This window comes from Conger conger, chromosome 11, assembly GCF_963514075.1.
Source record: "Conger conger chromosome 11, fConCon1.1, whole genome shotgun sequence".
Classification (NCBI taxonomy): Eukaryota; Metazoa; Chordata; class Actinopteri; order Anguilliformes; family Congridae; genus Conger; species Conger conger.
This window is the reverse complement of record NC_083770.1, coordinates 21,595,225-21,619,973: the sequence shown is the minus strand read 5'-3', so window position 1 is coordinate 21,619,973 and position 24,749 is coordinate 21,595,225. Positions and strand designations below refer to the sequence as shown.

Below are 24,749 nucleotides of genomic sequence, written 5' to 3'. Positions count from 1 at the left end.
GACTGCACTGACTACGTGGGCTACCATACCTTCTAGATCCTTCCACAGCACGTCTGTCACGTCCATGGAAGAGTGCAATCCTGGGATTGTGTGCACTTCAGAGCCAAATCCTATCAACACTATGGACAATGTGATTATTTTAGGACAATTATTTAAAATCATCCCAGTGAGCAAAAGCACAACACATCTAGAGGGGTGGAAATGTAGACTGGGTGATATTTTGACCTAAACAATAATCTAGGTTAATAATAAAGCTCAAATTTTACCTGGATATACCTTGGCTATATTTCAGTCTTGTTTTAGAAACCTTTCACTCTTCACGCAAATGTACTCACTTAGATTGAGCACTTTTCACTACAATAAATGTTCACAGGGATTGAATTGTTGGTACAGAATGCTCAGAGAGGTGACAAAATGAGTCCATCCATTTTGATAACAGGCCTCGTGGACCAGGGAGCGGGCTCATTATTTCCATGTTATGGCCAACGTTAGGGTCTCTGAGCATGTATTAAAGCAGCCGTTTCAGATTCATCTCACACCATATTACTCCTCCCGTCCTCCTGCTTTATAACAAGCTCGACCAGTCCTCATTGACACACTGTTCACCCTAGCTTTGTTTTAAAATACTCAAAACCGGACATAACCACAGAGCCGTCCTGCTCGCTTGCCTAACGCGGTCTGAACACTGATAGTGTGAGGGAGTAGAATGCAGGAATCTTCCCAGGACTGTCACCGGCCCACGCACTACATTTCTAATTGGTTCCTCACAGTTCGCCTCAAGTTCGCTTCATTTCACGTAACTCGGAAAAGGTTGGATGAGCCCATGACGAAATGCTCTCGTACGGCAAGCGGCAAACATTCTCGACACCGATCCCGCGTACGAGACTTGAGTTTGCCAAGTCAAACTTCTTGTGGAAAGCTCTATGCGGTCCCTGCGCGGCGTCCCAAGTGCGTGGCGCTTCACGTTAGTTTCGCGGCGGCTGAAGTTCAGCCTCCGCGGATCAAAGTCCAGGGAAATATTGCCAAGATTGGCCTGAGCGTACTGGTATCGTACGTGTGTCCATTTAGTGCCTCAGCGTTCACTAACACGGCCATTACTGTCAGAGATCTTTAGTATTAGGTCTATTATGCGCCGTTCCCACAGGGCAGTGTGCTGGCTGTGAGGAATGCAGTGGGACATTGCCCATCATCCATCCCGGCCTCTCATGCCCGCCTCGGAGAGCCGGACGCGTGATCTGGACTCGTGAGCTCGACGCGTGATCACCGTCGCCCATTAAAAGTTCACACACAGAAGAAGGGAAAGTATGGGCCCATATAGAGTAAAACCCCAGAAGGACACAGACTCGGGCTGCTAAAGAACAGCAGCATGGCCTCTACCCAACTGTGTAAAACCAAAAAATAACATGTCCTAACCAGCATTTTAGTTTTATATTTAGACTTGAAATCTAACTTCTATGCTTTTTTTGCTAAATAGCAAAAAGTTTGCGAATGAGGTGAGACAGTTTGACTAATTTCAAGATTTGCCAATGGGGTAAGACAGTTTTACTTGTCAAGGAAAACGTAATTTAAAACCAGCTAGTATTTTCTACTTGAGAGAATGAAATAAGATATTAAGTCATATTACAAGATGAAGACTTAAGAGACTTAAGAAACTGTAATTTCATTGGCAGGAAAATGGTTTAAATGACCAACTCAAAGAGTGATAGTCTACTCATCAGGTTGGGAACAACTAAGTAAAACTGCTGTACAACATACCGCAACTACTATGTACTCATTTCCCTTAAATTAGCATGTGCTATTCCACAACCCTCTCCACCATGATCTGATCCAGTTTAATCTGGTTTTGGTCAAAGACTCTGGATATGCTGCTGTGAATGCTCATTTTAACGAGGATGAAAATGCAGTTGAGAATGCTGATACACGCTTCATCACAGAACCATATGGAAAAACAGGCACACATTCAAGATCTCTCTGCAAAGCACTTTTGTCCTTAACCTTAAATGAGGAATTTATGCAAGTGTTACATTTCTTTTTGTTCACACCTTTTTTTGTGAACTACACGGTTTGGCAAGTGATAATGTACAGTATATGTTTTATAAGCAAAGAAAAGTACCACTGTGTTTCTGAAAAGTACAGAAAAGACACGCACCGCATGCGGTTAGACTGAACATGGGCCTGGATTCAAATACGTGCTCGGTGAGTTCAGCAACACCAAACTGCAAGGAAACACATGCGCATGGACAGGGGTCCTCAGAATTACTTGAACATGGGATTTTCTGGGGTGGCGGGGCCCAATGTGAGATCTTTTCATGGGGCCCAATATCTCTGCTGGTGCTCCTGTTACACTGCACTCATCTGTATTATTATGTTGTGGACAGATGCTGATTGAATTGATTCTGCCCACATTTTCTTGTTAAATATATGTGTACTCTACTTTCAGTGTACTTTAGTGCATTAGACTTTGTGTAATACACTTGATGTGAATTGCTACTCAGCTAATCACAAACATGCTTGTGCCAAAGTGTAAGTAAGGGTTGTGGGAAGGCACGGAGCTTACCTTTCTGTACTTACTGTAATACAATGTGAAATCTGAAAACACAGAAAATAAAGTGTGAAAGTGCTGATTATTTCAAAGTGGAACAAGCATTTTTGTATGCCTGTAGTACAATCATTTACAACCAACAATAGTTAGGGATTGCTATACAAAGGAATACACTAGCAGGTTACCTTCCTAATACACACACACACACACACACAAAATAAATAAATATGTATATATATATATGTGTATATATATTTATATATAGATATACAATACCTTAAGATACATGATTATATCCAGCTAACTGGTATTTTTATAACATTGCATACATTGGGAAAATATTGCTTGATAGGCAGCTTCTGTTTATTAAACTACACTACAAAGATGAGAACCAAACCAGTCATAACAGAACGTAGCCGAGGCCAACACATTTCAGAGAGCTGATACAGCGTCTCATTTCTCCATGCTCAACCCCACTCATTCAGTCCACATCAGTCGCACTGAAAAAGAAAATAAACTCACAGAGTTCGCTTTCAGCACATTCACAACCAATTCCTAGAGTATAAAGGTCTGATTATGTATACTAGTATTTTACACCTGTCACTTCCTCGGTACCAAAATATGTGGGGTCCAAAATGGTCTCTAAAATCCAAGCCAAATTCCTCCTCATTGCTCATTGGCTGTGACAGGGTGCCTTCACCTCCATGAAAACTTAATCTTAATTCCCTCCAAACCCAAGAGAGAGGGGGAGAGAGAGAAAGACAGAGAGAGAGAGAGAGAGAGAGGGAGAGAGAGAGAGAGGGAGAGAGAGACAGAGGGAGAGTGAGCGAGAGAGAGATAAAAGAGTGATAAAGTTGATGGCATCGTGCGGTCGGTGGGCACAAAGCTCAGTACTCAAAATGGCAGCTGTCAGGGGAGCTGTAGGAGCGAGATGAGCGGATCTCTCTGTCGCTCGAGTCTGTCACACGCGGCTGACGCCTCGCGACTCGGGCGGAAGCGCTGAGAGGCAAGCTTGTCAAGTTGAGTGAGGAGGTATTTCCACACGTGAAGTCAAGTGCGGCTACTTAGGTAAATCTATTAAAATAAATCTCCCCATTGATTCAGGACCCAGTTCTGTGCTTGTCAGGTGGAGCTACGGGTATTTCACCGTACACTGAGTGCAGTTAAAAACAGCCATAATGGAACATTAGCAATTTAGCCAACCAAGAGGATCAGAAGGCGGGTTTTGCGCTTTTTGAGAGTATTTTGTAGGTTCCAATACGACACACAAGCAAATATAAAAGTATTTGAATCCAAAACAATTATGTAATTGACCCAGGTCTGATATGTAGCTACACCTTTAGCTCTCGTTAACATCTCGGTAGCATGGAAAGCATGTTCTCTAATAGGCAGGGAAGGAATATATTTATGTATTTCATGACACATTAATTTACATTAAACTTCCTTATATATGTTTGGTTTGTCTTGGCTCTGCATATATTTCCACTTCCAACGTACTGCCTGGTGTACATCCTGGAGAATGGTAATATTGTAGTTTGTATAGGGGGCATTGGTGTAAGCTACATATATTTATTTGCATGGTGGCAGTAAACCATTACAGATCTTTCAGATGCTAAAGCTCCGGGGGGCAAAGCCACGGTGTCCTTGCCTACAGTAGCGCATAAACACATCCAAAGTCAAGCTGTGCTGATTAGTCCGTGGTAATCTGCATACCTGATTGCACAGCTAGTTCCGGGTTAGCGCTCCATGCTGACAGGTTTTAGCTCACGTCTTCGAGGCTGCGTGGCGTGTTTACCGCGAACAAACACACCAGGCGAATGTGCGAATAAACGAACTGAACGCTGAACCAACAAGCCACCGGAACTGAGCCGCTCTGCCGGGGCACGTTTGAACGAAGCGAGCCCGCGTGTAGTTGTACATTCTTGATGCTTGGCTCGGGAAAAAAGTGTCTTTTTATCTTCACTTGATGTGCTCTGTGAGAATTTCCAAGATGAGCGCTAAATGTCGTCCACAGCTTCCGCAAAGCGCTCTGGGCAATATTGGCAGTTGGGAAAGGGGGGTGGGTAGTTACAGGATTATTTGTTGCACATTAATCGTTATGATACTTCTCCTGTACTTCCTCCTTTGAAAGTGCTTGTTTTCCCAAGGGACTGGACTGTGTGCATTATAATCTCCCAGCTGTAAAGTGATGCCTTTGCCCATTTAGCACCTGACTGTGGGAAATGGGAAGCAACAGCAATTTAAAATATCTCACAGTCTGATTTAACTTCAGCTTCTTTCCTGCAATAATGACTGGAGTCTGTCCTGTGTGTGTGTGTGTGTGTGTGTGTGTGTTTGGGAGAGAGTGAGTACGTGTGTGTATGCGTACATACGTGTGTGTGTGTGTGTGTGTGTGAGTGAGTGTGTATGTGAATGTGCATGTTTGTGTTAATGTGCATGCATGTGCCTGTGTGTGAGTGTGTGTACAGTTTGTGTGTGCACTCAGACTGACTTAGACATTCCGTCGAAAAACAAAGATGGAGGCAGCACTGACAGTAATCTACAGCGCTCCGGACAGGAAGTTGAGCAAACAATCAGAGGGAGCAGGTGCCGTTTGATGGACTGAGCTGCCAGCGTGAGAGAGAGAGTGAGAGAGAGAGAGACAGAGAGAGAGGAAGAAGAAGAAGCAGGAGTCGAGGAAACAAACACCCACATGCACAAGTAATCACATCCTCGGCACATGACATATTCAAATTGATGCTGGAAGGAAATATTTTAGAAAGACGGAGGGAGCATCGTGCCTCTTGGATAGGTTTCGGAATACACACTCATTTTACCCCTCCATGCAATTCATCATCCGCAACTGCTGCTACAGCCACCAGCATTTCCCAGCACATATCCACTCTAATGCTCAGCGCTGTTAGGGTTCTGTGCAAAAGGTTTCTTTTCAGCTGAATTTCCCTACAGGGCAATAGCATTCTGTGGTGTTGCTTCTCCAAGTGTAATCTCAATATTTAATAATTAAATATGGAACATCGATCAAGGTACATCTCTCTCTACTTTTTAATATTGCTTGTGATTTAACAATTTTAAAAAGCTGAGTTTCGTCTGAAATATTAAACTGATTTTTTTAAGTAAAAGGTACACACGAACCTCTAACGTTATTATTTTATATTAATTAAAAACCTACTCTATTTTTGCAGTGTGCCTGAGATGAGTCTTCCGTTGTGGGCCTATCTGCTTCCCACCGTGTAGTTACTTTTACGCACTGACTGTGGGTCTACAAAAATAGATAGCGTCAACTTTGTTTAAATATAGCGCATTTTTATTCTTGGCACTACTTGAATGAGTGGGCAAGTGGCCATGTAAAACACCCTGCTGAAAGCTTAAGCGGACCATGAATGTAGCCTTCACTCTTTTCGCCATGTGGGCGGTAGGGTGCGGCTGCCACTCACCAGTCAAAGGAGTGCTCTATTAACTGCTCAGATTGAGTCTTCTTCCTAGGTCAATCTTCACCAACCTAGCCCTGTCCGCTTTGATTTCCGCTAGACCCGTCCCGGTGCGTTCGCGGGGAGCGGGGGAGGGAGGGGAGAGCGGTCTCTCCGCGGACTACTCTCATTAAATTGACAGGCCCGGCAACAGCAACAATTAACTGCATTCAGCCTAGATTATTACTGCTACCGCCGCGCAGGGAGGAGAATGATGAGAGTGGACGTGGGGGTTTCAGTTAGCCTAACTTCGAGGTGGCCATTCAACGGGATGCTCGCGCGCCCTTATTCAACGTGTCATTGAAGGAGCCGTGGTTAAAGCGCATGATCTTTTTTTTCGCTGATTGTCTTATTTCTGTACAGCAATTCGACTGGGATTGCCAAGTGGCAGGTTGATATAATAGGCGAGTACAAGAGCGCGTCCTTGGCGATTTCCAGCTCAATCGGTTTAAAGCAGTCAAATGGTTTTCCACGCCGGGAAATGGTTAACAAAGCTCACATTACCATATACTTTGCGCTGTTACCATTACTTTTTCTCATGAGCCATCAGTTGGATTTAGGAGATTTGCGTACCATAGGTATTCCGAAATATACCCCATATAACAGTTATTTCCTCCTTACGAGGATTGGCATCTACATCCTCAATAATTCAACAGTTTCGCTTCATACTACGAAAACTTCAGACTTCAGAGTGGCTTCATCATCTGTTCATGGCTTGCATTTGAAAATCTATTAATACCGACTTATTTGTTATCCAATTAAACATTACCACTGACATCATGTCAATGCGAAAAATTGTTTCTGTGCGAAAACTGAATAGAACAGATTAATCATGCGATTCTTAATTCTTTAATTATATAGCCCGCGCCGTCACTGAGAGCTCAGAGACAAACTTATAATTGAAGACAGTTCCCAAATTTTATATGAAAGGAAAAGTTTGTCTTAATGAAATCGAGATTAAATGAATGTGGGACTGTCACCATCTAACTAGCTTTCAAACTGTAAGCTTGCGTATAGCCGTGGGTTCAAAATAAATTTCAACTCCTCTATTTTGACGCACAAATAAATTGTTTTCCCATGTAGGCCCTACAGATTGACAGATTTGTCAATAACCTACATTATTGGACATAAATATTTTTTGAGTGGGGAAAAATAACCTGTGCATTTAGCTAAATACAAATACTTGAAAGTCCTATTTATTTGCTATTACTGCACATAAATCCTTATCCAAACTGTACCACTGGAGCAGAGGATACGCCAGTATATGTGAATGTTCATATATAGGAAGCATCAGCTCTATACTGTCTGATGCTAATTACACGAGTTCATCTCAGTCCAGGCACGTCACTTATTTATTCACTCGCGGCCAACACAAGGCCAACTTTAAACAGTCCCCTCGCTGTTTGAACGGAGGCATAAAGTAGATGGTAAATGCCGAAGTAAAATCTCAAGGACTCTTTACAAATTATGTCGAGCTTTGTTGAGGACAAATGTTTCTGTTTGACCCATTTCTTTATGTTCTGCCTTCCTCACAGCTGTGGCTACCGCTTAACTTTCCTATTGTTTGGGATTTCTTGGTTGTAATCAAATCTTTTTTATTTTGTCATGGGTTTACGTCTTAATGAGTTTTATCAGCTCACTGCATTTCACCATTAGCTGTGTCGTTTTAACTGTCACTTCTAATTATCAGTATAACTTAAAAGTGCATGACAAATAGGTGAAGTAGAACTTATTCTCAATCCAATGAATTTTCAAATAAATCTCTATAATCAAATCATCAAAGGAATTTGATATGAATATTCCAGGTTCACAATAGCCATGCCATTGAAATTGTGTATTAGGGTATATCATGTATGGCAATGAAGCGGTATGCCAATAAATTAACATTTTCCTTCACATTAATTAAAATTTGATTCATTTTTGATCCACTAGATAATTGTATCCATGCATTCTTGTTTACTTAGAATTTCAAATTTGATAAGGCTTGATGTTTTTAATGCAATATTTTAGCATGCTGGTGAAGCAAATAGGAATGGAAACCAGACCCGATTTTCAACAACTGTTTATTTCACTATTAACTTCAGCATTTCATTTTGTTAACAGTGTTTTGTTTTCTAAGCTGCTACTGCTTCAGACTGCCACTGACACAATCTAGCTCTCCACTTGGCCTACGGCAAGTATTCTGAAATGTATATGTAAGAAAAGAAAACCACAGTATACAATGCACAGCATATAATATTAATACAGCAATCAACAACAACGACTACTACTAGAACAACACCAGAGAGCCGCAATGTGTTATTACAAATACATAGTCATACTGGCTGCCTTTCCCCATCTACAAACATAAGAAAACAAAACTCCCACACATTGTATACAGTATCTTGCAAAACTTCACATGATGTAATCACAACCTATACTGACTAATGTTTGGTCCTCCGGAACTTTGCTTAGCTAATGACAAAGACCGTCTGTAAACAGCGACATGGCTAGGACTTCCAGCCGATACCAGCCAATAGAGGGAGGAAGCACACAGGCTCGTTTGGAGGAATACTTATGACCTTGGCCTCTCTGGGTTATTAATTAAGCTTACTGACATCTGGAGCACCAGTAGCAACACACCCTGTAGCACCAGCAATCTGCACAGCCCCTGAAAACATGTATACCCCCCTGCTTTCTTCAACTGGCTCTGTCTATGGTATGAGCCTCATTTAGTTTACAGCACACATATACACACCAATACAAAACAAAGTATGAAAATGTCAATATAACTGCTGCAAAAGGTCATCAAACAAGGAGTAGGTGTGTTGAGGCAAGTAAGTTCACAAGCAAAAGAAAAATGGATTCTTTACACTTCAAAAATAGCATACACTCACCAAGCACTTAATAAGTAACATTTTTACTTTATCTCATCAGTTTGTGTGGCAGCAGTACAATGCATACAATCATGTAGATACGGGTCAGGAGCTTCAGTTAATGTTGACATCAACCATCAGAATGACCATTGAATGATTGTTGGTGGCAGACAGGGTGGTTTGAGTATCTCTGAAACTGCTGATCTCCTGGGGACACTAATCTATAGAGTTTGCAAAGAATGGTGCAAACAAACAAACAAAATTAAGTGAGCAGCAGTTCTTCAGACAGAAACGCCTTGTTAATGAGAGATGTCAGAGGAGAATATTTCACTGCGTAAACCTCTATGGTTGCATTGTATTGGTTGCTAAAATAGTTATTAATATACTGTATCCTATTTACCCTATTAAATGAATTAGCAAACCAAATGACCCAATGGGCTACCATCTACTATCATCAGATTGGAGAGTTTAATTCATTTTAAGTATAATTTTAAGTATTCATTCAGGGGAATTCTGTTTTGAGCTTGCCAGCACTCTTATGTGGAAGATTTATAGAATAGCTGCCAGGTATGTCTGTGTGTCTAAACATGTTCCCTGCTTTTTTTGTAATAGCACAAATCTGGTGGTAGAGTCATCATGACCTCAGTACACAGTATATCTATCATTTATATTTGAAATGATTGTAGATCACAAGCACAGAAGAACCCCAAATGCATTTCTCAACACAATTACAAATGCCAGTGTAATTGGACCAATTTGATCACACAAAAGCATTGTGCAATTTGTGAAAAGGTAAAAGGTATCTTGTTACTCAAGAAACAGCAGGAAATGTATTGTCGTCAATGGGATGACAGGTAATCATGAGTAGGTTACCAACCATTGTGTAATGGGAAAAGTTAAACAGAATTCCCAGACACAATATCCTGTATATGCACATCCTGTAGAGTATATTAGAACTACAGTGTAGTCTTTAAGTATTTGGATAGTGACATGTTTTGGCTTTTTGGCTCTGTACTCCAGCACATTTTATTTTAAAACAATGAATACTTTACTATGTGGGCATTTATATACATTTTGTGTCAATCATTGCAGCTATTTTCATATACTGTCACTGTAAAATTCTTATGGAATGAACTGTTTATCCAAAAGAGGTAATTTCTTTCAATATTTCATCATTGTGACATACGTGGCCTCGACATCTGCAATGTCTTCCTGTTCCACTCCTTGCCAGAATACTCAATTTCCTCTGAAATACTGTTAGTGGAGATATTGCATATGAGTCTGACTTTAAAGAGGAACAAGCAACATATTGTCATCAAGTATTAAAACCGTAACTGTATATATTCATAAAGAATGAATAATCATGTGCAGGTTATATTATGTTGAAAATCTTTGGAATGTCCTGACTATCACTGTTCTATTCATAGGACAAAGACAACAGGCAAGATAAAGACATTGTACAGAGTGAATAGAGAAAAGCAGATGACCTAGTGAATGACAAACATAGTGTAGTTTTGTGTTTTAAACAGTGTTAAACTGGGAAGGTGAGCATTAAATCCAAGGCAACCTTAAATCCATAGCCCAAGCGACTACAGATTAAATAAGCATTACTGCCCATTTTACAGTAACTAAACAAAATAAATGAATGAACACCATATGGGGCTTCTTTAGTTTTTTTGTTGTTGCTTGAATCAGGGAAATTATTCGTAAAACAATTCAGACAAACAAGGCTCAATGTGATAATATGTTTTTGGGAAGATGCTGCTGATTATTTTCTTTTTTCCTTTTGAACTGAGGTCCGGGCTCATTGTAATCAATCCATGGCACTTACTCCAAAGAGTAGCAGGTTCCCTGTTGCACTGGCAAAATTCCTAAACTGGCTCTCAAAATCTGGCCATCTAATTATTCCCCAGTTTAACTGCCAAAAGAAATTCCACCCTCTTCACCCAAGCTCATATGTCAGAAGTGTTCTGCTGTAAAATGGCTGTAGGTGGATTCAATAAAGGGTGATGACAGAAATTAGTAATCCTCTGTAAAACAATGTCCTGTATAAATAATATATTATTTTACATTATATTTGTTTAAAATCGTAGTAAACCATCCAATCCCAGTTCTGTACGGCCCACTTTAGTTTTAAGTCACAGTCTAACATTCAGGAAACAGAACTGCATTACTGCAAGGGCCCCAGTCAACAATCTACCCAAATGTGGTTTTACAACGCTAGTAGAACGACCACGAAACCCATAGTATCAGTTATTTAGGTGTGGCTTTGGGCCGATGTGGTTTTCAGTTAGTCAGAGAGCAACGGTCCATCTGTAACATTTCAAATACCTGATTTCCATCACAGAACGAGGAAATTAACAAATTGGCCAGATCAATGTAGCCTACTCTGAAAATAAAACAGGCCAACTTAAACCGGATATTTTCCGTGGAAACACTGACAGTTTTAATTGTGCGCATTCTGGAAATGTGGAATAGTGAATGTGAAATATTTTCATTTAAAAAGCTATTGTTCGTGCGGGGGAGTAAGCCGGCTGACACTTGGATTTACATTTCAAAGATGCTGCAGCTGTTGGGTGTGCGCTCCACGCAGCAATGCGACTTTGAGGGACTCCAAAACTGCACATCTGTTCGCTGCTGGCGCATGCTCGTTACAATAAAACGGGTCAGGTTCGCGTTTCAAGTCCCCTGGGTTGCCTGGATGTTTAGTACGCCTTGTTGGTCCAGCCATATAAACATGACAGGAAAATTACTAAATGAGTAGTTTGGGTAACACAGTCATTTGTAATAAACGGACGAAGAAATTAATGTTGGTGACGTCAGCGCTGTGATTTCCTCTCTTTCGCAGGAAGCGGGGGAAACTTTTTTTATTTAGCCTTAAACTTTGGCATGTTGCAGGAAAGTAACAGGGAGGCATACTTAGTCCGCGTTTATGCTTTGCCGTTACTCGGTTGAACTGAAGAACTTTCTCATCTTCCATTATAGTTTAAATCCTAACTTTTTGCTTTTTTACTGGTTATTTATCTGGTTCTGTGAGGTGTCGCCACGCTTAACTTTTGCCAAGGACCGACATGAACGAAAAAAGGAACTGTATCTCCATGACAGCAGTTGTGCTTCTTTTAACTTTAATATTTCCATCATTTTGTACGGCCGAGGAGGCGGCTTGTCACGGGGCGTTTGACCTTTATTTCGTATTAGACAGGTACGTATATATTCCAGATGCTGTTCTGCTACATCTGTAACCGACAGCTAAGTTATCATACACGATGCACATCGCAACCGTATGGGCAGTGAATGGAAGTTGACTAGCGAGCAACTTAGCTTTAGTCCGACCAGCTAGCCAGATATTTGTATCATACTCATCACTGACACCGTTGCATAGCTACTATATTATTTATATGTTTCTTTCTCATAATTAACTAGTATATTAACTTATAAGAAGTTTAGGTGCGTTTAAAGCTTTAACAGCCATCTTAGTCTGACTCTGTAAGTTACACTTAACGTTTCGGTAAGGCATCCAAATGTTTTCATGGCACAATGAAAATAGCTAAAGGTAGCTAGCAGGCTACCTAACATCGGTTGGCATGATCGGCTGTCAATGATTGCCAACGTCAATGGTTAGCCTACATGCATACTAGTCTCGTTCCAAACGCTCAGACTCTTGATAGAGACGGGCACATGAAGCTAGCCAACATCAACTACATGTTACTGCATGTGTTGCAATGTAGCTAGCGTCATCTAAGCTAACACACAAAATGACCTCATTCTGAGGGTGCATACCACAGAACTGTAGTGCACACAAAAGGTGATGATTCTTAAGGGCCTGTTTGAGTTTTATTGCGATGACCGGTCCAATGTCAGTTGGCTTGATACGTGCACGGCTTTTTCTGGCTGCATTTCCTTTGTGATAGGTGTACATCTGGACCATTACAGATTTAAGCCTCCACCCTCAATTATAAAATTGCATGATGGTTGAGATATTGTGTTTCTGCCGCCTATAACCAGTTCCATTGGCTATATATTTGCGAATTAAAATATTGATTGTTTTTGTCATTGTTTGATTATTACACTTGATAAAGTTTACTGCACAGCATACTACTCGTTGACCATAATAATGTGATTACTTTGCTTATAATACATGCAGCATGGGACAATTATAGAGAAACAATATCAGGGTTTTGTGGTGATTTTGATACACATGCTTAGATTGGAAATTACTATATAAAGGACAGCCTTGTGCAGTAAAGACAGGAACCCGTTCAGTTTGCCTGGGATGCCCTCCATGCGGTTGTACAGTAACAGTACACTTTCAATGTGACCTCTTTGTTCTTTCCGAACATATCTCATTGACTTTGCACAAGGAGAGAGGTGAGGGGGGATAGCTGAAAGAGATAATTGTCCTAATGGCCTGACTCTATTTTATGTTCTCTGCACATACATTGAACTATAATTATTAATTTAATTAACCCCCAGTCATTACCTCAAGGGCATATTTTACACAGGGTGTCCAGTCAGGACGTGTTGCCTTATTGAGCCCTCTGCATATCATACATATTTTAAGTTACTCTCCACAGTTCTATAATAACGTTTAATAGTTTACTCAGGGTGTGGCTAATGTGTAGTGAGGAGTTTGCGAATGCTGTTTTTAAAGTGAGGTATTTTGACAGTTTGTGTGTGCTTGGTGATGGGCGTATGTGGATTTATGGGTTTGTGTGTGCCCGCAAGTTTGTATGTCCTTCGCAGCAGTGTTCAAAAGGAAATTACATAGACAGGTGTTCTGAAGTGCTGTGCAGCCAAGAGATGGTATCAGAATAACCTTTAATAAATGCTGCTCATCTTACACCCATTAATGTACAATATAAGATCATAAACATGTGTTTAGAATGTTTGTGGAAGACCATGTACTGTACACTCAAGGGATGATTTTCAGCTATTTTTAAGCAATGCGTGCTGGTGTCTGTGTGTTCATCAGCAGTCAGATAAAGTTGTTTTGCCCAGCCGTATGATGAAGCTTAAGAGTTGATTCAGTTGGAGAAAGAATAATATGCACATGCCTTGAACAGTATAGAATGTGCCAAGTAGCTATATAGTTTTGACGTAAAGTATGCATACATCAGAGAGCTTGCTGCTTTGTTTCAGAGAATGCACCTTGCTTAAGTATTGTGAATTCTCTCCATGCTGAATGTATGAGAGTGCCTTATCACAGTGGTCATTTCCTCAACAATTTGAATTCAGTGTTTTTCTTCTTCATGTTCTTCACTGAACATTCTAATGCTGATGTCACAATCACTGCTGGTAATGGAAACCAACTGAGTTCTAGAATGCTGACTTAGAATAATACAAAAAAAAACAACATTCCAAAAAACCTATTCTTCAAATGGGCTCAAATGGTCTTGGTAATTAACCCACATAAAAACACACTGGGTTAAAATGATGCATCACATAGCCTAGTGCACAGTCAGCAGCACAGCACACATGTTTGATATAAGGCAGAACTTGCTGATTCAGGCTATTTTATGTGTCTGAGGCTCATTTATACTCTCTTGTGTCACTGGGTCAACATAACACAGTGTACCCAGCGGTCTCTCTCTCTCATGGTTGCCTAACATGGACTAAATAGTTTTGTTTCTTCCATTATGATTTCCCCCTCCCCCTCTCTCTCTCCTGTCAGCTAATTCCTGCATCTCTCCAAATAAAACAGACCATCATTGGCCAGGTGCAGTTCCCTTGGCCAAAGAAAGCCTTAACTGTTCCTGTCCTGACATCTACCTCGTTTGTAAATTATATGCAACTGATGTCATAAATGCACTTTCGGAAAGGTTGATTGTGGAAGCTGATTATTTACCTTGGTATGTGGTATCATGGATATAGCAAGACGTTCTGCGCCCTCTGAGCGGATATTGCTCTGAGCCCCCCTTTTTTAATCCTACTGGAATTGGGACCCTAGAATAATCCTTTCACACCACTGTGATGGACCTGTGTGGTGTCTTGGGTGTTGTATGTCCTTGCATATCCAACTAAACTTTGGGTTAAAAGGACAGTCCTAGTTGCCTTTTATAAAACATTGCTTTTTCAGTAAAGTCTCTGTGAGTGTTTGTGTCTCTGTGACTTGTAGTTGTTTAGTCTGTAGGTACATTCTCAGAAGTAAAGGTTTCTTTGGCTTGTCTCCATAGTGGAACCCTTTTTAGTTATTTATGGAACCCTCTATCATAGGTGTGAAGTTTGAAAGCTCCCTGACAAAGAACCATTTTGACTGACAAAGAACCCTTGAACTAGATAGTGTTGTTCTATGGAATCACAGGACTCTTTTTAGATTTTTTTTGAGAGTGTACAACTGGGTTTAAAAAACAGACCTCAATGCCTTTCAGAAAACGGAAGAATTTTCAGTAAAGAGGGTTGAGTCTCTGTGGCTGTTATTTAGGCTGTGGTCCTTATTCTGGTTCTTTTTATTGGCTCAATTGAACCAGGCAAGATCAATCGAGCACAGAAAAGTATCTAAATCCAAAACAATGATGTATTTGACTCAGGCCTTTAGATTGTCATTAGCTCTACTCTGGGTGACCGTATCCATTCACTTCTGTGTTACAGATCAGGAAGTGTGGCAAACAACTGGGGTGAGATCTATGGGTTCGTTGAACAGCTCACTAATCGGTTTGTGAGGTAAGTACCCATTCAATATGAAGTTATTATATAAAGGACATTTGACAGAGGAGCCATTTATTAACTGGAAAAAGAACTGGCATGCAAACAACTTGCGTTAGAAGTAAATAGACTGAATTGCTATTTCAACAACGTGCTAGCCAGACTGCCACATACATGGTTATGTGTAGTGGAATCATAAAAGGCAGCGTTCAAAATGGGCCCAGTTAGGTTGGTTTTGTTCAGTGTAGACTTGTGGACACAAACCCACACATTTGGTGAGTTGGAAAAGTGTCTCATCGCGTCTGGAGTAACATTTCAAAAAAACCTAAACTAGAATCCAAACTCACTCTCTGTCACACACACATACACACACACACCTAAAATATGCAAATTGAAGGCGACACCAAAAATCCAAATCCCCGTAGCTTAAAAAAAAGAGGGAAAAAAAAGAAGAACTGATATTTGTTAGCTGAATTTGAACTTACGTAACGTTGACTCAATGTGTGTGCCAGTACAGACGGTGGCCACCCAGCCAAAATAAAGTGGTTTGCTGGAGAAAATAGCTGAGGGACCAGGTGGGAGTGGGTGGCAGAGAGGATTAGTCTTCTGGGCTGTGAGGATGGCCATTTGTACTGGGGAGCGCACGTTCTGTGTGCGACGGGAAGCAGCAGATCATGTACAGTAAAGAAAGACCATGGTAAAGCAAGTACAATCTGCTGTGTGGTTCTGCTTTACTGTATCTGTCTGCTGCTAGTCACACCACTGAGGGTGTTTTAAAAATTGAGCTATTAATTAATTTAATTTTGTGCATGATTAACCCATTATGGTTAAATGTATAGATAATGTATACATTTAACCCATTATGTGATCAGAATGTTCTCAACTGAACATTCTAATGCTGATGTAACAATCACTACTGGTAACTGAAAGCAACAGAGTTCTATAATGCTGACTTAGAATAAAAAATAAATAAATAAAAAATCATATTTTTTATAAACCCCACTTTTCAAAGGGTTAAAAACGTGTTTTCCAGCAGTCAGGCCTTATCGAAGATTGGACCAGTGGGCTTCTCTTCCATCTTAACCAGGAAGTTATATTTGTATTAACGCATCATAGAGCTGAAATAGATGAAAATTACTTAATTCAGTGAAGTTTTGGAGGCTTCTTGCCCCAACCAGGAAGTAGCACACACGGTGTGTAGTCCCACAGGGGGTGTCTACGAAGGCAGTAGGGGTGTTGTGTTTAACACAAACTGTACTGTTAAGTACAGTATCTCAAGCCTCCTCACTGAACCTGCTCACACTCAAACAAAATGTGTGTCGCGAAACACACGTGAGAAAAGTTTCTTCACCGCAAAATGGGAAAACGAGTCGGTAAATTGCTAAAGAGGCTCTGAATTTTTTTCAGCCGACTTGAGGAAAGTAACATGCCAACATGAATGTTGATTGGAAGGATCTGGCTGTCATCTCTCCGTACCAAATCTGGCCGTGGCGCTTAAAGGTTGTGCAGAAAATGTGGGGGAGGATCGCAGCTGCAGCGCTCGTCTGTGGGTGCGGAGAAGCCTTATGCTCAAACGCCTCGCAAGCGCTGAGGTTGGTCCAGAAAAGGCGAACTCCATCACTTCCTGCCTGCGAATTTCTCTGCACCAAGTACAACTCGGACATTAGCACATGCGTAGGCATGCGTTTCGTACTCCTAAGGCTGCCCGGTCCGATAACATTGGCTCCTCTCTGCTAATAACCTTATTTCCTTCCTCCTTTCTTTATTTATATGAGTACTGATTTGTGGCCTGAATTCAATCATCATCCGTCCCTAACTTTGGCTTAAAAATAAAGGCAAGCTTTTTTTCTTTATCCTCATTTAGCGTGATCACTTAACTTGCCTAATTGCGTCTGAGAAGAGAAACACTTGTGTATTCACAGTGCAGTCCAACATAGTTGGAAAGTGACACATTTTTTGTTTTGTTTTTGCTTTGTACTCCAGCAAACAAACAGATTAAATAAAACAACCACTATGTGGTTACAGTGCGGACTTTCAGCTAAAATTGAGGGTTTTTAAGTTTTAGGTGTTGTACAGACTGTCCAAATACTTACAGACTGGACTGTATATACATTATAAATTAAGGATAGGGACTGTGTATACTTATCAGTAAAACACACAAACAAACAAATATATTAGTTAATTAGCAGAGGCAAATCCATGTTAGCTGCCAGTGTGAAAGTACAAACTAAAGTTTAGGACAAACGTTGGTTGAAGGGAGGCCTGTTAAGTTTGGTTGAGAAACAAAAATATCCTTCTGCCTTAAACAAGAAACCGACTGTATTCAGATCCGTTTGATGTTGTCATAGGAAGGGCTGATCAACCGTTTCCGTGAAAAAATGAAGTGATGTAATGAGCTGTTTCCTGCCGTGAGATGCAGTTGTGACAGTGTCCTTTTCATGCCCCTGCCTGCCACGGATCTCAGCTCCATCCGGCAGCTGTGTTTCTGCAGGCTGTGGTGCACAGGGCCCTCTCCCTTTCATAAACAGCAGACGCATAACACAAACCCAGGAACAATTTCGCTAAATGACTGCAACACAGTTTAAATCAGATACAATGCAACTACTGTAGGGGTGATGCACACATACAGTCCTGAGCAGACGTATTAGCATACATTAGGATGCTATCATGTTTGTTGTACAATTATCTATGTTGTTATGATGCTATTATGTTTCCAATCCTCGTCGTGGGATAAAATTCCGAAAGTATCGGATTGAATAAAAAACAAAAAACTGAAGTGAAAATGTTTTAGCGATGCTGCTATATGCATTTCCAAAAAGAACTGGCAGAGGTTTTCACTAATAATGAGTCACTGAAAATAAATATTGTCTCTTAAAGTGGTCACGGGCTTTGGAAAGTTGGCGACCCCGGAGATCTTAGCATCTCGTATTTTACGCAGACGCCCTACAGCGTTTTTATAGAAGTGTTTAGAACAAAAATATAACATACGCCAGGAAGCGCCTCTCAGTCAGGATGAATCACACAGTGACAGCTCGAATCCTGACACTTTTTCAATTAATCACATCCTTCTTCTCCTGCAGTATGGGACCACTTGGTTTAGTCCTGCACTATAATTAGATCAGTCTAATATGTGGTCTGTGACACGTACTGCACCATATACGGTGTTTTTATGTGTGGTTAAATGCCTTTGATAATGGTTGCATTTCATTATGGGCATTTAGCAGACGCTCTTATCCCGTGCAACGTACACGTCTTCAGCATTTTTTGTACAGTATACAGTCCATTTATACAGCTGGGTGTAAGTACCTTGGTCAGGCGTACAGTAGCAGTGTCCTATTTGGGATTCAAACCTGCAACCTACAAGACCAGGTCATTAAGCAGTGTACTACACTGTCAAACTACATTTCAAAATGGAGGACATGGTATCTAGGTTCACTCCTTTTTATCTGGAAAGGAGATCAGTTAATGCTGCATTTCCTGTATGTACATATTTTATGTATGTAAGGTCCTGGGCTCCTGTATTTAGCATTCAGTGCATACGTAGTTTAAAACTGGCACCGCCATTTTGTAATCATATTCTGTATGTCTTTTGCAGCCCGAGCATGCGGGTGTCCTTCATAGTGTTCTCCACCAGGGCTGAGCTTATGTTGCCTCTCACTGGAGACAGGTATGAGGGGTGTACCCCAAAACTTGACCCTCTTTTCTCTATTATTACCCTTTCTTCCAGTATCGAATGTGTGCTTGTGTTTGTAGACCCGGCATATCATTGTAACCCCTATTTTGTCATTTTGAGTTATTTATTCTTTGCGGTTTTTGAAGGTGACTGTTTTTGGGGGTACACCATTCGGGCTCTTGGTCTCGGTCTGCACAATCGCTGTTCCAAAGCTCTGTATCCAGCAAGGCTTTGAACACTACATTCTCAGGCAAAATGGTTCCTACAGGAACCCTGTGATTCCATTGAATATCCATATCCAGTTAAAGGGTTCTTTGTCAGGCAAAATGGTTCTTTGTCTGGGAGCTTTCACACTTCACACCTATGATAGAGTTTGTGTTAAACAGGGTTTCTCTGTGGCAGTGATCACCAACCCTATTCCTGTAGGGTTTCACTCCAACCCTAACAAAGTACACCTCATTCAACACATTAGTGGAATCACTCAACTAATTAGTAGAATCAGGTATGCCAAATTTGGGTAGAAATGAAAACCTACAGATGGTAGGATCTGCAGGAGCAGAGCAGGACCCCTGCTCCATGGAGACGAGCCAAGAAGAGTGGAGAGGCTCTAGTTAGTTGCTTTTGGTTAGGTAGTTAGTGACCGGAGTTGCTTGCCTATAAATTGGTAACACATTCAGAAGTACTATTGCTATTTGGCAGTTTGCACAAATGTGAAATGCATTGACTGCTTGTTTATTACATTATAGCTATTTGTCCTGGCTTTTAACTTTGTTTAACGGATGCACTTTGCTTTCAGCTATAAAATTAAAGAGGGCTTACGGCATCTGAGTGAGGTAAAGCCGGCTGGTGAGACGTACATGCATGAAGGATTCAAAAAGGTAGGGAACCGATTTCTCATTGTGCTGTAGTTATAAATGTTGAAACTGAAACTTAAATGGGGTTTTCTTCAAGCATCCTGTCACAGTTCCTGCCAGAAAAATAAAGCCAAAACCAAAATTTTTATGGTCACTTACTTTCAGGACTATAATAATAATACTATAATAATAATAATAATAATAATGTGCATTTCTGCTATATTATGCATAAATATATGAAACATTTTTTTCTTCCTTTTCTGGAGTGAGTAACAATGTAAATTTGAAATTATGCATTAAATGCGTATCACAGGAACAGCAATCAAAGCAATTGAATTGGTACAAAATTGGTAGTGAATTGCTGTAATCATAAAGATATGATTACTATGTTTGACTGTAGTCCCACCTCTGTTTACTGCTTCTTCCTGTTGTTAGCTCAAGGTCAAGATCACATGATTGTATTCTTATCTCATGAGTCGGATAAGAGTGCAATTGGTCAGATAAATGGAGGTATTCCTGCGGATTTGTATCCTAGTAGTAAAATAGACCCAAGAACAGCACTACATGGTTCTGAGAGCTGTTTACAGTCAATATGTCCCTGACTTTGTCTTAAAAGTGTTAGTGTTCTTTTTCAATAACAGCATGGAGAGTTACATTTACAGTAGTGTGCAAACATCTGGGCGCCCCTCGTCAAAAAGCCTTTTACCATTAATATCTAAGTGAACAGAAACCAACCTGACCTCTAAATGGTACAATGTTAAACATGACACATTTCTTCAAATTTTAAAGCAAGATAACTTTTTATTTGAACTCTTTACAGTTCCAAAATAATAAAAAAGGAAAAAGGCCCTGAGCAAAAGTTTGAGAAGCCTTTCAGTTAGTACTTTGTAACAACTATAACAACTTGTAAACGCTTCCTGTAGCCAGGTAAGAGTCTTTAAATTCTTGCTTTTTCCCCTTCTCTTCCTGGCAGAACACCTATAGCTCAGAAATATTCTTCGGCCTCCTTTTGCACCCCACTGTAAAAAGTGATTTTTGGAAGTGACTATTTGGAAAGACAAAAATTATTGCATTTAATTTTATTGAACATTTTTTAAATATATATATTATCTGCTGTGTGAAATCTTGAAATGAGTCAAACTGTCTTACCCCATTGCCAATTTTTTTTGTCTTATTTAGCTAAAACATTTTAGGATTTTGAGTCTCAACATAGGTACAAAAATTATTGCTGAGATTAAGCTTTTGGTTTTTGCAATGTGACTGAATCTTTGCTTTTGTGTTTTCTATAATGAAATAACTGCATACGAAGGGGATTGTCACCTTTTACTAAAATAACAGATGTATTTATATCCCCGCTGTGTTGTGACACTTAGGCATCTGAGCAAATGAAGGAGCAGCCCACCAAGTCCTCCAGCATCATTATCGCCCTGACTGATGGAAAGCTGCAACCGTACCTGTTCAAACTCACGGTAGATGAGGTGAGAGCACACCTGACTGAATGTGTCTGCTTGAATTATGTTTCTGTGGCACTTGCAGGTACCTCAAAATGCACCAGGTCGAACCAGAACAATGTCCAGAAATGCAGTACGTCCATAAAAATACAGTCTGGGTTTGGTGTCAACCCTTGGACAGTGCAGACACATTCAGTAATTCTTGTGATCACACTAGCTTAAACGTGTTCATGAAGAGGAAGGCTAACACTCAATTGCGAGCATTTCATTACGAGTAACAAAAAGGTTGATTCAATCTTTTAAATTAATTAAATTAAGTCCAAGTTCGTAGCCAGGTATCAGAGGTTCAGACAGTGCCAAAACGAGATACAGAAGAATAGTCAAAAACACAAGCAGAAGTCATAGCCAAAAATCAGAAGAGCAAAAGTAGAAAAGGAGCAGGCAGGAGAATTATAACTGGACGTAGCAAAAGTCAAAACCAACAAAACAAGAAAGGCAAACAAAACAGAAGGGCAAGGCAAATCGTTATCAGGCAGAAAGGTGTCTCAAGAATCTCTACAAACTGGCGTACTAGGAACTCGGTACAGAATGAGGATCAACAATCTGACAAAGAACAAAGCGGAGACTGAGGTTTATATACATGAGGGAAGGTGACAATCTAGGCAGGGCTCAGGAGAAAGGTGGGCTAACAAATAGACAATAGGTGAGAAACATAATAGGGTAATAATGCAATAACAGGGGAGACGAAAACGCAGACTGGATGCACGATAACACACGTGTAAAACATACGGCTCCGGAATAGGGAGTAGACATTTGCATAGATTGAAGATGTAGTGATAGTAAGAGACAGGTGCGAACACTTCGCTGAAACTAAGCAAGTAATCAGAGATTGCATAGGGAGGCAGAGTTATAGAACAGTGCGGAAAACTAAGAGATTGCGTTAGTGAGTTAGTTACGCGATAAATCTAAACTACCCAATTAAAGTGACTGTTAGTTAGACAGACAGTAATTGTATTAATTGGAATAGTACTGTACAATATCTAGATTAGTAGTAGTTAATAAGAATAGTGCTTTAAAACATTTAACCATCGAGAGAAGCAGGAAGTAAGAAATGCGAGACTGGAAGAATATTGATTCAGACACAGACATAACAGGGGATGAGGAATGCGAAATTGTAATGGGAAACAGTAACCAGATATGCATGATGATGAATAAATAACCAGAATAAACAATAATAAACACTAATACAGACAGGACAAATCCAGGAACATTACATACACTGTTTATTCTGTACTGTTTTGGTCACTGCTGTTAATGCCCTCTGCTGTTAATGCGTTTGTCTTGAAGGCCAACATTGCGAGGAAGTATGGAGCCAGGGTGTATGGGGTCGGAGTGAAGGATTTCGACGAGGCTCAGGTAAGAGGCCAGCTGGGCTTACTCGTGTAGTTTTGTTGGCAGTTTTTTTGGTAATCAAAAAACGGGTCCATTTTGTTTTTTTTGTTTTTTTAAGTATGGCTGCAAGTCTAAAATGAATCAGCTTCCTGTTCTTGATGCATAAGGATATGATGAAAGTCTTGTATTTCTGTACCAAAGCTGTCATTATGGTCACAAGAAAACTTTTTTCTCAAAAATGTGTTTTCAGGTATTAATTGTCCCAAATGTTTTTTTTATTTATATATTTTTTATTTTATTATTTTGCTTTGTTTTGTTTTCTGTTACGTCACTGTGGTCTTTGCGCTTTCCCAACAGCTTGCTGATATTGCTGACACAAAAGAACACGTATTCCCTGTGAAAGGTGGCTTTCAAGCCCTCAAAGGAATCGTCAATTCGGTGAGTTCTTCACCTCTTTTGTGGATCTGCTTCTGTTAATGAATTTGGCACTAAAAGTTCAATAAATTAGAGGAGACTACTTCATTAACGCTACTTCATTGACACATTTTTGGCAAAAACATCATCATTGAAACATATTTATATGTCCTTTCCAGGTAAACGCATTCAGCTCTTTCTATACCGCCATTTGCATCAATTTAAAGGAATGCTCCCAGTGAGCTTTCATTTCTTCCTCCAAATAATTTTGGATATGCTTTAAGAGAAAAAAAAATCCTCTTCACACAACAGATGTCAAGAATCACGCCTGGACATCCTTCAGTGTGCTTGAGTTTCGCCTCCTGGTTTCTAAACAACTCCCCTCAAAGTCTATAAATGACAGAAACCACCGAACCACGGTCCTCCAGAGCAGAAACCTGCTGCTTTTCCACCCTCCCTTTACCTGGGAGTCAGGTGTGAAACAGTCTGGTCAATCAGAAGCACTAATTACCCAGTAGAACAGAAAACCAAGGCCAGATTTACGGATCCCTGCTATACAGTATGACATCAGATGATAGACTATTAGAAGGGGTTAGCTACAAGCAAATCTGGTCATATTGCATGGTTTTAATAAAAACATGAAGTTATGACTACATACATTTTTGTCCTCATAGAGGCTTGTCGAAATTGTCTTCTTGTTTCTGTGCGGTAAATGTAGAAGAGGCAGTGATTAATTGATGTGTATAATGTATATGTTGTATTTTTAGTTTCTAATTAAACTTGGGGTCCGTGGCATTGTTGTTTTTCATAATTTATGTGGAGAGCGCCCATATCCGCAGACATATGGCCCACATATTTCAGCGTGGACAACCACAAAGTGCCTCCTTCTGAGAACAGTTATGACCTCATCAATTACCTGTTATGAGGTTGGCCTGTCACTGTGACGACTGCATTTCTGAATTAGTTTTTGTTATTCATACACAGGCATGGGTGGCATACTGTAAGCCTCTGGTATATTCATTTCCAATTCTCATATTTCTTTGCTGTAACGTACTGTATACCGTCCTACAGTACAGTATCATTCTCAAGAGTGTTGAGGGGGAAGTTGTCAGATTAGTTTTAAAGGCCAGAGCTTTGGCAAGTGTCCTTAAGTTGCACTTTGCTGCCGTCCTACTCAGAAATTAATTTGCATTAATTATTACAGTGTGACTTGCGGGGTGATAATCTTTTGCTGCATTGATCAGTTCATTTTTAGTTTAATTCACCCCCATCATATATCACAGTTCTATAAAATTCTACAGCTACAATGCCATAAATCTGAGTCCCTCTCCTGTTTTTCTTCATATGGAGTCAATCCTGTGCTGAAATAGAAAAACGAAATAAATACATAAATTAATAAATAAATCTAGGGCTTGGCTTGAAAGGAGGACAATATTTAGCCACTGCCCACAGTAAAACT

The 24,749-nt window shown here is 40.3% G+C and overlaps 1 protein-coding gene across 1 annotated transcript in view; it reads left to right on the top strand.

Moving 5' to 3' along the window:
- The first annotated feature begins 11,553 nt into the window (after nt 1-11,553).
- antxr2a (ANTXR cell adhesion molecule 2a) overlaps nt 11,554-24,749 on the top strand; it is a 69,074-nt gene continuing 55,878 nt past the window's right edge. Inside the window, exons 1-7 of the mRNA XM_061261189.1 lie at nt 11,554-12,066; nt 15,453-15,524; nt 19,102-19,173; nt 19,976-20,057; nt 21,407-21,511; nt 22,832-22,900; nt 23,234-23,314. Of these exons, the coding sequence (XP_061117173.1) occupies nt 11,936-12,066; nt 15,453-15,524; nt 19,102-19,173; nt 19,976-20,057; nt 21,407-21,511; nt 22,832-22,900; nt 23,234-23,314 (612 nt within the window). The 5' untranslated portion in view covers nt 11,554-11,935. The remainder of the gene's footprint in view (nt 12,067-15,452; nt 15,525-19,101; nt 19,174-19,975; nt 20,058-21,406; nt 21,512-22,831; nt 22,901-23,233; nt 23,315-24,749) is intronic.